Source organism: Acanthisitta chloris, unplaced genomic scaffold (assembly GCF_000695815.1).
Source record: "Acanthisitta chloris isolate BGI_N310 unplaced genomic scaffold, ASM69581v1 scaffold18290, whole genome shotgun sequence".
Taxonomy (NCBI): domain Eukaryota; kingdom Metazoa; phylum Chordata; class Aves; order Passeriformes; family Acanthisittidae; genus Acanthisitta; species Acanthisitta chloris.
In genome coordinates, this window is record NW_008652400.1 from 52,296 (window position 1) to 67,067 (window position 14,772).

Below are 14,772 nucleotides of genomic sequence, written 5' to 3' on the forward strand. Positions count from 1 at the left end.
TAGCCACTGTGAAGAAAGTTAACTCCACTTCAGCTCAAACCAGTACATCAATTCACAATCTCTGGTTTGATGATAATCAAATTGGACATGAAAATCATTAATGCTGATTAAATCTAGATACTGCACAATAAAGAAATACTGTGGTCTCTTGCAAATGTCTCTTAGGATGCTGGACACCTGGATTAATGAGACAAGATTATCATGCATTAAAATCCCAGCAGGTCTTCAGGAAACTAGTTTCTGCCTAGAGTATCAGCTGCTTCCCTGTTGTGGTGCCTGGTTTCAGGGTGGCAGAGCAATATCTTCTACACTCATTGCTGCTGTGTCTTGCACCTTACTTGTTTGACATAAGCCAAAGTGAAGCCATTGCACTGCTGTCACCTTGAGTGTGTTTGAATGTGAACGTGCTGTCTCACAAACAGGTCACTGCCCCTACAGTCTATGTTTTTCCTGCTAGGATGTACATTTGTATTATGTTTGGATAACACTGTTTAGCATGGCTGTAATTGCACTAACTAAGCTCTTACACCATGTACCTGAGGTCAGGACTTGAGTAGCAGTCCTTTTGACAAAACACATCCCTATACCTTCCTTTGTGAGGTGTAACTATTACCAAATTAGCATTTTTAAAAATGCTAGTAAAGTAGTTATTCCAAACGAATTAAATTTTATTTTCCACTGACATTACTTTAAAAAAACACCAAAAACTAGAGAAAAGAGAAAAGAAACCCACAAAGTAGAACACTTTTCCATCCAGTACAGCAGCAACATTGATGAACATAGTGAAAGTCAAGACATCAAGATTCAGAAAATAGGCAGTGTGTATTAATCAGCATCTGCTTCATCATGTCAGAGAAGTTCAGCCCACATCTGCCTCCATTCTGATGTTCCCCATAGGGTGAAATGCAAAGTGTCAAACTCCTAAGGAAGGTTTCTTTATTCCTGATGCTGTAAGTGGTCTAGTAGAAGGCTGTTCAAATAACAGATAGTTATCCAAAGAAGTTTGGCCCTTTGGCAGAAGGTTTTATCACACAGTAAGATTAAGTATTTACATAGAGTGGCCAAATATTACCCTTTTCACTTAGCACAATTCCATTCTTCTTGTGGTGTACCTGAAAAGCTATGAAAATGTTACTCAATTTCTAACCAAATGCTATATACATTATACTAGATGTCCTTGACCAGCAGAAGACTATGTTTGTTCACAGTATTTTGTTTAATATTACAATAAGTAACTCTTCATCTTCAGGTTTCAAGAAAATACTCTTATTCTATGAACTATGAATAATAATGTCTTGTCATACAGTATAGAGATTAAAGGCAACTGAGAGCAAAGGCACTTGAGCAAATCATAGTGCCAATTAAAAAATAACATTTCAGCCTCTTGAACGCTCTGAATACCTTCAAATTCTCCCTGTTGTGGTAAAAGCATGAGCTTGTTTGATGAAGAATAACAAAATAATTTCAGGAAAGTAAAGTGAGAATGGGACATATTTCATTCTATCTCTGCATCCATCTGGTTTCATATTAGAATATATTACATGTTCTGTGACACAAGAGAGGATAGCAGCACTTTTCATTTTGACAGCAGCTTGAGAAAATTACATATGTTATGAGGCAGCTCCAGGAACATCCACAGTGACTGACACACCTGATATTTTTGGCACATTGGCAACTAGATAACACACTAGACTTCACTTTCATCCTTTGCAAGGATGGCTCAGGCAAGTATCTCATCAGCATAAGAAATACTGAAGTCCAAATGTGCTCAACAATCTGAAGAGATAGTTTCAGTTGAGCTGCATTAACCATTCATCTGTAAGAGAAAACCACAACATTACAACCAGAATAAAAGCTGCTTTAATCTCCTCAGATACCCAAAGTGATACCATTTACAACTCTTGAGTTTTACTGTGTACACAGAACGCACTCACAGTTTCCTCCAGCAGCAACAGTGCTTTAAATTATAAAATATTTGTTGAGGTTATTTTTGTTTAATATGCTGAGTTCATATTTTACTAGTGTTTGCTTTAATAAATAAGAATATTTTGCATTTCAGTATAGACTTTTAGAAAAAGTTTAGATATGTCTCATAAGCAGATGAGCATTAACTCTCAGAAAACCCAACTTTAAGATCAGATTATGTTACAGTAATGATATTAGGGAGGCAAACATCTTGGTTTTTAACTTGTGCTGTAACATACATTTGAAACAATGATTCCCAAACATTTTCAGTTGCAAACCACTTGCAGAGAAATAATTTCTGTCAGGTCCAGTGCAAATGTACTTAAATAGCTGCAGTTTTATCAGGCTCAACTCCTTTCTAACTACTATAGGCTAGGCTGGAAATTGCTGCTCCAGAAAAATACCAAGTAGTGTTATTATTGGAAGATTAGATTGCAGTGAGGCATAAATCAAAATGTGCAGTACAAAGGCCCTTAAATTTCTACTTTATGTCGCTGTGAATATGTGTATTGTAAATAATGATTTAGGTTTAGTACTTTAAACTATTTGCATTCTGTGTTTGTGCAATTATTTACTGTGCTTCGTTAGCTGAATCTCCTAACATTTTCTGTCCAGATGGTTTATAGGAGATTGGTCAGAGTGCAGTAAGACCTGCGATGGAGGAATGCGTTCACGAACAGTTCTCTGTATCAGAAAGATTGGACCTTCTGAGGAGGAGACACTGGACAATACCAACTGTTTAACACACCGACCTGTTGAGAAAGAGCCTTGTAACAATCAGTCCTGTCCCCCACAGTGGGTTGCTTTGGACTGGTCAGAAGTAAGGAAATTTTGCTGTCTTAGCTCATTAGTAATAGTGGAGTCAGGAGTTCTCACCACTGACTACTAGTACGTTTTCTGTCGCTGCTTGCTAAGGATTAATAAGAAATTCAAAACCTCACAGGTTTAGTATTGAAGTTTTTCTTTTTTCTTGTTCTTTTTGTTGTTGTTGGGTTGGGGTTTGTTTTGAAAATGCATGCTCTTGCATGTCATAGTGCCAAAATCTACTTCATTTCAATTATTAATGTCGTCAAGGTTGCCCAGTTCTTTCTGTACATCAAGGTCAGTTAGTTACCTGTGCTAGCTGCTGGTTTCAGGAATTTCAGAAACACTGAACAATTGGAAGTACTTTTGTATGAACAAGTTTAAGAAGATTGGAGAGAAATATGAATCAGATCAGTCTGTGACTGATCCTAGAAGGCCTTTGCAGGTAGCATCTCTCAAATCCTAAACTTTACCTGGTTTTCATCCCCCAACAACTACTTTACTGAAGTCCAGGTGTATTAGAACTCTTCGCCTTCCTTTGTCATATAAAGTAAATGGAGACTATTAGAATAAACTGCAATGATCTGGCAATGCTATAGCCATAATTCATTCTATCCCATTCTCTGTGTGCTTGATTGATTTCTGTCTTTCATCCAAAGTAAATGATAAACCCCTGGAGACTATGAAGAAGGCTGTTGTGCCTGTCGTTACACAGATCTGTTCTATGCACAGACACTTTTAGATTCAAATGTTGTCACAATCTCTGGAAATCCAAAGGAGGAAGACTACTAATGTGACTATGAGTGCCCAAGGAAGTGGTACGGAACAGCTCTTACCACAGTTTGTTAATACAAGTAATGTAGTTCAATAAAGCACAGATTGGATGAGATTGGAAAGGACCTCTGGAGGTCATCTTGTGATCGTGTCCAACCCCACTGCTCAAACAGGACCACGTAGACCATGTGCAGATGGCTTTTTAATATCACCAAGGATGGAGACTCCATCTACTATTTTTCATAAATGGTCCAAGCATTGTGGCATGTAACAATGCAGTACCTAAAAGTAGTAATACCTGTGTCTGAAATTACAGCACTGTGAGCAGCTGCAGAGGAATTTGTTGTTGTTAATCTCCCTGCTTCTGAATTTCACATTTGCATACTGTCCATCTGTTCTTCCTAGCTGAAGAAACAACCTCTGTAGGCGATTTTGTTATTATTATTATTATTATATACAATTAATTTTTCTTCGAGCAAAAGAAAAATGTGTCAATTTCCTGTACTGTTCAACTAGTTTTGTTCTGTAAGGAACTATGAATAAAATGCCGTTTTAGTGCACTTTTTAATCAAATATCTTCTAAAATATTATGTAATTTAAAAAGGAAATAATTTCATCAAATATGTTTCTGCTTGTATTCTGAATCTCTTATTCTTTGCCATCCTCATAAGAAGCTTCAGTGTTTTTTCAGGCCTTCAGATCTAGCCTTTTATACATCAGGATTGTGTTTTGATTTTCAACAAAATCATCCTAACCTAAAGAGTCAAACTCTGCTAAACTTCTGGTTGTGGTAATTTTTAATGAGGATTGTGAAAAAGTGTCAGCTTCTTTCTCGTATGAGTTTTGTCTGTGTAGCTTGGCAGGCTGTCTTGACTGATGATGCCATTTTAATACAATGGGAAAAATAGCTTCGTTTTTATTTTTTCCTATTCATGGTTCCCAGAAACATAATGTAATAAAATCCCTATACTAATATAAATGTAAACATTTTTATATGTGTGTTTATGTGATTTTCTGACAGAAGCATGAAAATGAAAACAAGAGTGAGCTCATAAAATGAAGAGTTCAATACTCCTGCTATTGAAACAAATGGCAAACCTAGCTAATTTTCTCTGCAATGCAAGTCATAAAGCTTTTTTCATACTCAAAACCAGTAGTGCAAATAAAACAATTGTAGAACTCTTCTATCTGCTCACACACTTGTTGACAATCTGTATTATCACATATTTTTAATGTTTTCAGTGATAATTAACAAGAAATTATGTATCTTTTTGGTCAGATAAACAAAAACATTTTGTAAATACAGAGATTAAAGTCTGTAGGAGAATGTAAAAGTGCTTTTATCAAACTGTAGTGACAGTTAACGGTGTCTTGCCCAGCAGAATGTAATAATTCACAGGTAATGTCAGTTTTGTCACAGTTTTTCATGATTTGCAATAGCTGAGCTTTGTCAGAATTAATCTACCCACTGTAAATTGCTTTTAAAACTATTTTTCTAGGTCATTCAAATAAATTAAAAATTAATCCAAGGATTTCTTGGGAAGAGCCTCACCAGAGAAACACATTTAATTTGCATAAATGACTTCCACAGAGGGAGTCAGAAATTCTAGAAGCATTTAGTAATGGAAGGCATTTTATTCCTCTTTTGGTTTGTCTGGGTATTTTGTCCTGCATTTGTTTTGGAAACAATTTTAGGGCTTTTTTTTTGTTAAATTGTACTGATGTTTTATACTTTTAGTGATTTTTATAGGCAACATGTTTCCTTACTTCAATTTCATTTCTGGGGACCAGGTGTAGTCCACCATTAGTTAGTAGAATTCTTACAATGACTACAAAAAGGGGATTTAAAGGGATGTTGTTTTCTTCTGGAACCAGCAGCTGAGAGAAGACTTTCCTTAGATGGCATTTTAGACATAGATGAAAAAGTGTCTCCTCAAGCAGCACTAAAAATTGGATGCTCCTAGACTCAAATCTTTGTCCCCAAAGTCTTGCTTGTTGCTAACATAGTCTAGAGATTATGAAACACATAGGCTTTTAGAATATAAAAACTTAGAAAATCTTGTACTTAATAAAGCAATCATCATCTTGTTTATGTTTCTAAACTTCTTAAAATTATTATTATTGTGATTATAGTTTAGTTACAAGATCGTAGCTACATTGTCCTGTTTTATGTGACAGCATTTCTGACAGTTTTATTGACTTTCCGCAGAGATTTTAATCATTCTTTTATATCAATACTTTTGCCAGTGCACACCAAAATGTGGCCCAGGATTCAAACACCGAATTGTTCTGTGCAAAAGTAGTGATCTTCTAAAAACCTTCCCAGCTGCGCAATGCCAAGAGGAAAACAAGCCGCCAGTACGCATCCGCTGCAGTCTAGGCCGATGTCCTCCTCCTCGCTGGGTTACTGGAGACTGGGGACAGGTGAGACCCTTCATACAAGTCTCTATTGCCATTAGTCTCCTATATTAGCACATTTTAGAGTAAGATGTTACTGGAAATACATAAAAGAGGAGGTTCCCATGACTGAAATGAAAGCTTCTCCCCTGCGCATGTCAGATTAAAATGTGATTCTTTATGATGGTTGTCAGCCAGACTATAAAGGAGTTGTACTGGATGAGTTTCTGTATGCATTAAAAAAATTTTAAATGGTCCTTATTACTTCTTTTTGTTTGTTTTTAAGAGGATCTTGGGATACAGTAAATGTTGCCATGTTTAGTATTTTTAAACCACATTTAACTTCCTTGAGAAACATGAGAGAAGTACAAAGCCAGTTCCTATTTTAGCAACACGTATATCTCTATCTATCTCTGAAAAAAAGCTCCACCACTTTGAGATCAATATAATTTTGATAGAATATATTGAACTGTCAGACAGGGAGCCAAATTGTCACAGGTTGAGTAGTGCTGCTGTTATGCAATGCTTCTAAATATGATTTACTAAGTTTCCTTCTGTATGTTTTTGCGCCTTAGCTGTGATCAATGCCCTGTTTTTAAAATAGAAAACGAATGATCCAGTTTCTGTTTGCTGAGTAATTTGTCACTACTGAAAATAAAACACTTTAGCTTAACTAACCAGGGGACAATCATTTGTGGTGTGACAGCCTAGTCAGCTTTTCTTTTTATGGTAGTTGTTCAGGTGCACAATTATCTCAAAGTGATATTGTACTAAAATTGTAACTGTTTTGTTGTAGAAATGAAAAATGCTTTGAAATATTTTTTGATTGCAAGTTTCCTTTTTCCTTAAAATAAAGTCTGCCAGCAGGTTAAAACTCTTGTTCTCTGGTTTTTTTTCTTTGCACAAGTGTACTGTTCCCAGTTGCTTTCCTGTTTTCTTGTTTTGTATTTAAAAATTGGATTCAAGGCTTTTAATTCCCTTACTCTTTCTTATTTTGCAGTGTTCTGCACAGTGTGGTCTTGGGCAGCAGATGAGAACAGTACAGTGCCTCTCATACACAGGACAAGCATCCAGTGATTGTCCAGAAACTCTTAGGCCTCCATCAATGCAGCAGTGTGAAAGTAAATGTGACAGTACTCCCATTTCCAACACAGAAGGTAAGTTTGCCATCTTAATATAATTTATACTGGAAAGAGTAAGGTGACATGGTCACTATTACTGCATTGATTTATGAGTAAAAGTCCATATGGCACCATCACTCAGCTGTGAAAGATTGTTTTACAGTTATTTTCTGATTAGTCTTTGTAGTTCAATGGTAAAGTCAATGAAAACCTAAATACAGGTTCTTTGTTTTAAAAAATATTCTTAAAATATTTAGTCTAATCATGGACAAAGTGCAATTGTTTGAGTCATTAATTTTCCATTCTCTTTAACTGTTAATGAAAATGTTCATATTAGCAGGGGGAGCATGATATACTCTTCATCCACTAACCTTCTACCTGCTTGATTGTTGTTAAACATAGCAATGTAGAGGCAAAAGCAGTAAATTCCATGTTCATTGGAACACTAGGACCATGGATTTAATCCTGCATGGTTCTTATAAGAACAAGCCTGTTCTTATACTTTGACTTTCTTGTCAGCTTCTAATTATCTGCTAATTTTCTGACTCTATAATGCCTGTTTGAACTAATTACAGTATTTTTTCATTATGCAGTCTAATTTAATCGGACTATTAACTAGCATCATTGTAACATATTCTTGATAGAAGATACGTCAGATAATATTGTTACAATGAGCTTACTCATGTTTATTAAGTGCTTCAGATCTGAACTTGTAAATGGTCCACACCAACCTACTAGCAAATGTTGTCTGAGCACACTGAGTTAAAAGTATGTTTCCTCACTGATTGTAAAGCTTAGAATAGTTGTTCATCAGATGAATACATTTTGTTTTGTGCTGAAGGGGAAAAGGAATAGAAAATTCCCAAACACACATGTTCAAAAATCAAGAAAGATTACATAGCAATAATAGCTCTTCTAAAACAGCTTTTCTTGAAATTTTTATGTTCCCTAAATTTTGAGTATTTGACCACAGGGTCACCAGCACTGCTCCTTTTAACATAACTAATTTCTGTGCAGTGTATAATTGAGTATCTTTTACACAGATTCTCCAACTACATTGGAGTTTAATGACCTGTTTGTGTGGAACAAATGTTCTGATTTGAGTTTATTTTTTCACGTCAAGTTTGTGCTACAGTCTGCCTGGGTTTGGTGATCGTTCAATGCTTCCTGTATCCATCCAGGTCCACACCATGGATTCAAAACTGTCATAAACCTCTGTCAAATGGAGATGCCTGTGATGAAATAGGAGTGCACCAAAATTTTCCCAGAAATGGGCAGTTAATTCAGTGGATGAGCACTGTAATTTACTGCTTGGACGTTTAAATTTTAAGTAGAGGCTTATCATCCCATGTTGTCATTTGAAAAATGTCTTCGTAATAGTCTTTTCCTTGGTTACTTTAATTCCCATTCTTCCTGTTTGGTGCTCTCAAGAAATCTTTAAGTGATGATTATCAATCTAGGAAACTTTCTGCCCTTAAAAGCTCAAAGGCTACTTGATGTTTTATTTCCAAACACAGATGTTGTCTTTTGTCCAAGGCAAGGAAGGTAATAAATTACTTACAAGTGGGCATGATTATGTCCCAGTCTCCTCTTAATTTCAAGATGACAAGGTCACATTGTTATTTATACTCATTACATTAGTAATTCTTCAGTATGATCAGGAAAAATACGCTAATTCTTATAGAAGAATGCAATCAAGGGTTTGCTCTGTGTGATCTCTGTGCACTGGTTGGCCATGGATACCTTTACAGTAGAACTGTGCAGGTTAACTGCAGACAGTAAGTATGTTGGTAGTAGTGTTTTTAGGGGCCTACACCTACACTGGAAAATTTTTGAGATCCACAAATAGAAAATGTCGAAAATCACTTACATGGTACTCCAGATGGATGTCAGCTCTTTGGCCTGTGCTCTGGGAGAGGCAGGCACAAGCCAGCTCCTTGCTGACAGCCATCCAGCCTCATTAGCACTGGGAGGAGTCAGAGGGAAAAATATAGAGCACAATCTCTTCCGAAAAAAAAAGATGCATACACAACATGTTGTCACTTCACTTCCCATATTTGTTTATGTCTCACACTGAAGGTATTTATCTCATTCAACAATTTAAAATCCTTTCAGAAGAGTTTTGCTGCAATCAGCGAAACACTAATAGTACCCTATCCCAGAATTAGACAAAAATTCCATCTGCAAGGGGTTTTTTTGACACTTTTGCAAGTATTTCTTGAATTTATATTCTAATTTATATCTTCACTTCCCATATTTGTTTATGTCTCACACTGAAGGTATTTATCTCATTCAACAATTTAAAATCCTTTCAGAAGAGTTTTGCTGCAATCAGCGAAACACTAATAGTACCCTATCCCAGAATTAGACAAAAATTCCATCTGCAAGGGGTTTTTTTGACACTTTTGCAAGTATTTCTTGAATTTATATTCTAATTTATATACAGTTCAGAGATGCTCTTAAATATAAGAAGCACAAACAGGATTTGCAGAATAATGTGCATGTATAGCACATTTTATGCTTACAAAATCCTCATAGACACAAGAGGAGCTGACATCTGTGTTAGTAAAGCGTCAGCCTTTAAATATAGAGGCCAATCTTTTTCAGCATCCTAGAGATGATGAAAAGATTTCAAGATCAAATGAATCCTAAAGAGCACAACTATTTTGGGGGAAGTATTCTTTTCTAAGAAATAAATATTGGCCTTGTGGTATTTCCTTGTGAACGGGTTTGTAAGTGAGGCATACTGTGCCTCTCTGCTTGCTTCTGTCGCCCTGCAGGTACAGTGGGATGTGACCTGGCTATCAGTATTTGGGTTTCAGGGAAGGAGTCTTGTCTCCCAGAGGGAGAGTTCACCCACTTGAGAGTGCACATGTGTAGCAGACAATCCCTGCCTGCATAGCACTGCCGTGTGCTTTGGGCTCCATTGTGGGGCAAAAGCAACTTCAGCGGCAGCTCATACATTTGCAGCAGGGTCAGACTAGCTGAGGAGGTTCTCTTCTTATTTCAAGCTCAGGCAGAGCTGATTCCCTTTGCTTGCCAAACTCGGTTGCTTGCAGTCTATGGAACCCATTCAACAGTTTCTGAACAATTTAATTATGCTAACCAAAGGTAAAAACATACAGGTTTTTCAGGAAGCTTGAGCCACTCTGCAATATGATGATATTGGTAAGGTTTGGAAAATTTTACTGGGGACACTGCAGGTTTTTTATCTAAAACAATAGTGAAATTTGGGGGATACAGAAATACTAAAAGAATATTAGAATATATGTTGACACATTTTGCAAGTGCTTTAGCTCTTTGGGGTTTTTAAACTCTTAATTGGTGATCTTGATTATTGTAGATGTTGGTTTGATTCACTGCCACTGATGAGAGGGTAATCTGAAGGTGAACTACAGGCAGCATCTACCACACCATCTGAAATGTATTCAGAATTATTTTCTCAAGTACATATATATCTGCTGAAGGTAGACTGCTAAAGCCTATCTGAAAGTTTACCTGAAAAACTATTTTATCTACCTTTTACGTCATTTCAGATTTCCTTATGTTTTGGGTGATGCATATTTGCAGTTTCTTTAGCTGGAAGCACAGTGACATTCAATGGTTTTATCACTGTAATGTGATAGTTAATATCATAATATTGTCTGATCTAGCCACAAAGTTCAGGGAGGGAGAGTTTAATACATGCAGCTTATTGAAACTTGTTAACAGAAGTTACTAGGAACAAAAAGAGCTCTGCTAAACCTCTTCCATTCAACCACAGTTGTATGAAGAATAGGCTACATCATCAGCCACTATATCTATTTCAAAATTGATTTTTAAAACAGGAGTTATGGCCAACTTCCAGAATATTGTCTCACTGCTGTCCAAATGGCATTGGCTGAACAGGGTCAAGTTTTACTCAAGAGGAAGAATAATTTAAAGAAACTTGAAATAGAATAATTTCAACTCCCACATTTAGCAAAAATGCAGTTAGTGGCTTTACATGTATTTAACTAAATACATCGTGTATGAGGGTTATTTTTGGGATTGAGTGAACCTTTTGCATCTTGTCAAGATCTAGTGAAACTTTTTATTCTTCACTTCATTTATAATTCTACATCTGTCTCTCCTGTATTCCTAGTCTCCACAGACACGTGGTCCTGAAATATTTCTGGAAGAGATTTGGCCACTTTTGTGAAGAGTTTTTGAAACTCAGTGAAACATAGTGACCATGTGTGGTTGCTGATAGAGAAATACATCTGTTTCATCCAGCTACCCACAATGTCTTTTCTCCTGGCATTCAATTCTGTTTCCAAATTAGAAATAAAAACATTAGATGTATGTGCATTTACATTAGTATATGAAACATTGGGTAGGTATAGCAAACAAATTGCAGTGAAAGTGCAATACATATGTGTTAATGAAATGAAAGTTCAAATAATTTTCTGAGCTCTACTTGCCTAGCTAAAAGCTGCCATTATCAGAAATACTGTTCGGGCAGACCCTGAAGTTCAGCCTCATTAATGTTTGCCTAGGTTCAAATACTAAATGTTCACATCTGCACTTAACTTGCTACTACAGTATGCTTGCAAGTGCCATATCTACCTGTCCCAGAGCAAAAATAATGTACAAGGGGATTATATGTAGAATGAAGACAAATAGGAGTAGCTAAATGACTGTACATGTTGATTGTGTTTGTTTCACTATTGCTTTTCTCCTTTTCTTACCCGTTTGGTGTCTATTTTGTCTCTCTCATATTTGGTTTACAGACATCTCAGAGTCAAGGACTGTTGTTCAGTCATGCCTTGCACAACAGCATCCTAAATGCCTCCAACTAGAAGTCTTCACTTCTAGCTACCAAATCAATGCAAATTATGATAATGGTCAAAGCACTATAAGTCGTTCATTACCTTTTGATTCACTTTTTCTTTATAACTCTTGGAATTTGAGAAAGACTGTAGGAGGAATCCAGTGCCAAATGCAACCTTAAAAGAGTAAAACTTACAGCATTGTTTTGAGACAAATAATTTTCTGAAAAATGAATCTAATTTCAATCTTCTCAACATTTAATTTTTGTAATTCAAACTGTTGAGGTTTACCTTTTCTCTGTATACATCTCTTCCATCATTCTACATGTGAAGCAAAGCTCCTTGACAAAGTTCTGTTTTTAATAAGTGTGGAAGGACCTGTGCAAATGCTTTTAACTAAAAATCTGTCACTATTCACTTCAGTGAAAAGGAAATCTGCAGCATTTGAGCTGTAGAACCTGAGTGTAATCCTGAACTCTCAGCTGTAGCTGTATCTCCAGCTGCATCAGAGAACGAACTGAGCAGGGACAAAACTATTCCATTCCCTATTTCTACCTTTTTTCTACAGATGGGGAAAATGAGCCAGAGGAGAACTACATCATATTCCAGCAGTGCTGCTGTAATGTACCCCCAAAGTCAACTTAGATACAACCTGTGTGAGATAGAAAGGAAGGAAACCTTCCTGCGTGTGGCTGAGCTCTTGTTCTCTCTTCCTGAGAGAGTTACATGTCAGTATGACAAGGGCTGTTGAGGCAGTAAGCCCAACATGCAGGGAAAACACAGCTGTGAAAAAAACTTTTACATGTCTATTACATGCATAAAAATGGCTTTCCCTCCAGCATAAAAGAAGTTGTGGATGTGTGGAACTGAGCCTAAAGTGTAGTCCACCGTTCAGTCCAGTCATCAAACTCACATTGTTGGTGCCTTTATTCATAACATTCATCATTTTCTCCATCTCTGTTAGCTGCAATGCACATTCTGTTTCAAGGGTTCTTACAAAAGCAGAGGCATGGTACCAAGTAGTGTGAATCGTGGTAGATTTTGGATAACCTCTCGTGGATGGATAAAGTAACTCCTGAGAAAGAAGCTATAAAAGTATTGTAAAAAAATGACTCACATTTCCTAGCTGTCTAAAGTGATTATTTATCCCAATAAATGATAATTCTTGCAAGACAAACAGGGCACAATTCTAAATGTCTGAAAGTCCTGCAAACATGTTTATGGGTTTTTAAAATACCTTGTATGCACTAGGTTGGACTAGAAAGAGTAGTTGCAAAGAGAACAAGATGGATGGATAGAGAAGCAGGTTAAACATCAAGTTTTCTTTGTACTTTAGTTTTTATTTCTGATTTTTTTTTTTTCTCTTTAATGTTCTTAATTATTAGAGTGCAAAGATGTGAACAAAGTGGCATATTGCCCACTGGTGCTGAAGTTCAAGTTCTGCAGTCGAGCATACTTCAGACAGATGTGCTGCAAGACCTGCCAAGGACACTGACCCACAGAAAGCACAAGAATGTGCCTTGTTATTGTCATTGTGGAAGAGTGTCCATCGAAGAGAGCCACACAGTGGAATGAGATTGACGTCCTTGCAAATGCATTACCCTGTGGAAAACATAACCACTGGTCAGCCCCAGCTGACAGGATTTCAATATTATTTTAACTTCTGTGAAGTGGGATTTATTAATCCAAAGTGCTGGACACAGTATATGGAGGGGATGCCAAATTGGAAAGATCCACACAACACATATAGAATAGCTTACTGTGGAACATTTGTGTTCTTTTGACTAAATCCAATAGTCTGTTTACCTCCTTGGACCATTAAAATAATTTTTATTATGGACTTAGCAATGACACTGAATCCATTTCTATTTAAAACTGTTTAAAATGTAGTTGTTATGACTTGGTCTACTATGGAAGTATAGAAGAATCAAAAAAAATGTTAAGTCATAGCTTAAAAATGTTAACTATTTTATCTCTCGACACAGCACCACAATTTAAATTATAAAATGAGCTTGGAAATGTTATTTAAGGAGCAGAAATTTTAAAAAAAAAGAAAAGAAAAAAAAAGTATTTTTCCTTCATTCCACCTAATTCCCTTTGGAGTAATCCATGTTTCCTGAACACTGCTGTGAGCCATATATAAAGCTATACTAAATAGTACAACCATGAGGGACTTAGTTTTAAGAGGTGCAACAGTTATTGCAGTGGTGCATGAAATACAAGTATGCTATGAAACAAAATGAAATCTGCATTGCAGGTTTATAGCCATCTTACCATTGTACAAGTGGAACTGAGATTTCCACTGAAAGGGAACCTATTTCAGTATCATGGAGGAGGCAGGATCCAGCAGTGGTGAAGACTGTATTGCCAGCTCCTTCGCCACTACTGTGCAGGTTGCTTAGAACTTACACTTTTACTCCAGCTCACTTTTGTTTACAACACCAGCCACAAAGAGGAAAGACCTTTGTGGGCATCTATATCTGGTTTACATGTTATTTTTGGTTCTCCAGAACTAAGGAATTCAAACGCAAAGGATAAGCCTACTGTGTAATAGCAGCAGTCCTTTGCAAAGCTGAAAGTTAAAATGGATTCCAGATGTTCTCCTCTTTGATACCATAGCAGAAGTATTGTTCATGAGCAAGAACACATGAATGTTCTGTTCAGGAGACCACATCCGAGTGGGCAAGGATTACAACCAAAGAATGAGTGACTCATGGAGGTATCTAGATTTTGTTCAAATGAGAAATCAAAAGTGTGCCCTAACCAAGAGGCCTGTTGGACTATCAGGAGTGAGGCACACTGGAAAAGGGGTGGCTGGAATGAATTCTGGCCACCTTCACATGAATGGCCAGGTACATATTTAAAGCTGGACCATTTTTAAAGTAAGGGGCAGCTTTGAGCATGAGACTGGAACAAACATG

General features: G+C 36.6%; 1 protein-coding gene across 1 annotated transcript in view; it reads left to right on the forward strand.

Moving 5' to 3' along the window:
- ADAMTS6 (ADAM metallopeptidase with thrombospondin type 1 motif, 6) overlaps window positions 1-13,900 on the forward strand; it is a gene marked incomplete at its 5' end in the record, with an annotated part of 60,941 nt that extends 47,041 nt beyond the window's left edge. The window contains 4 exons of the mRNA XM_009077240.1: window positions 2,581-2,785; window positions 5,791-5,967; window positions 6,941-7,097; window positions 13,237-13,900. Of these exons, the coding sequence (XP_009075488.1) occupies window positions 2,581-2,785; window positions 5,791-5,967; window positions 6,941-7,097; window positions 13,237-13,346 (649 nt within the window). The remainder of the gene's footprint in view (window positions 1-2,580; window positions 2,786-5,790; window positions 5,968-6,940; window positions 7,098-13,236) is intronic.
- Between the last annotated feature and the right edge of the window lie 872 nt (window positions 13,901-14,772).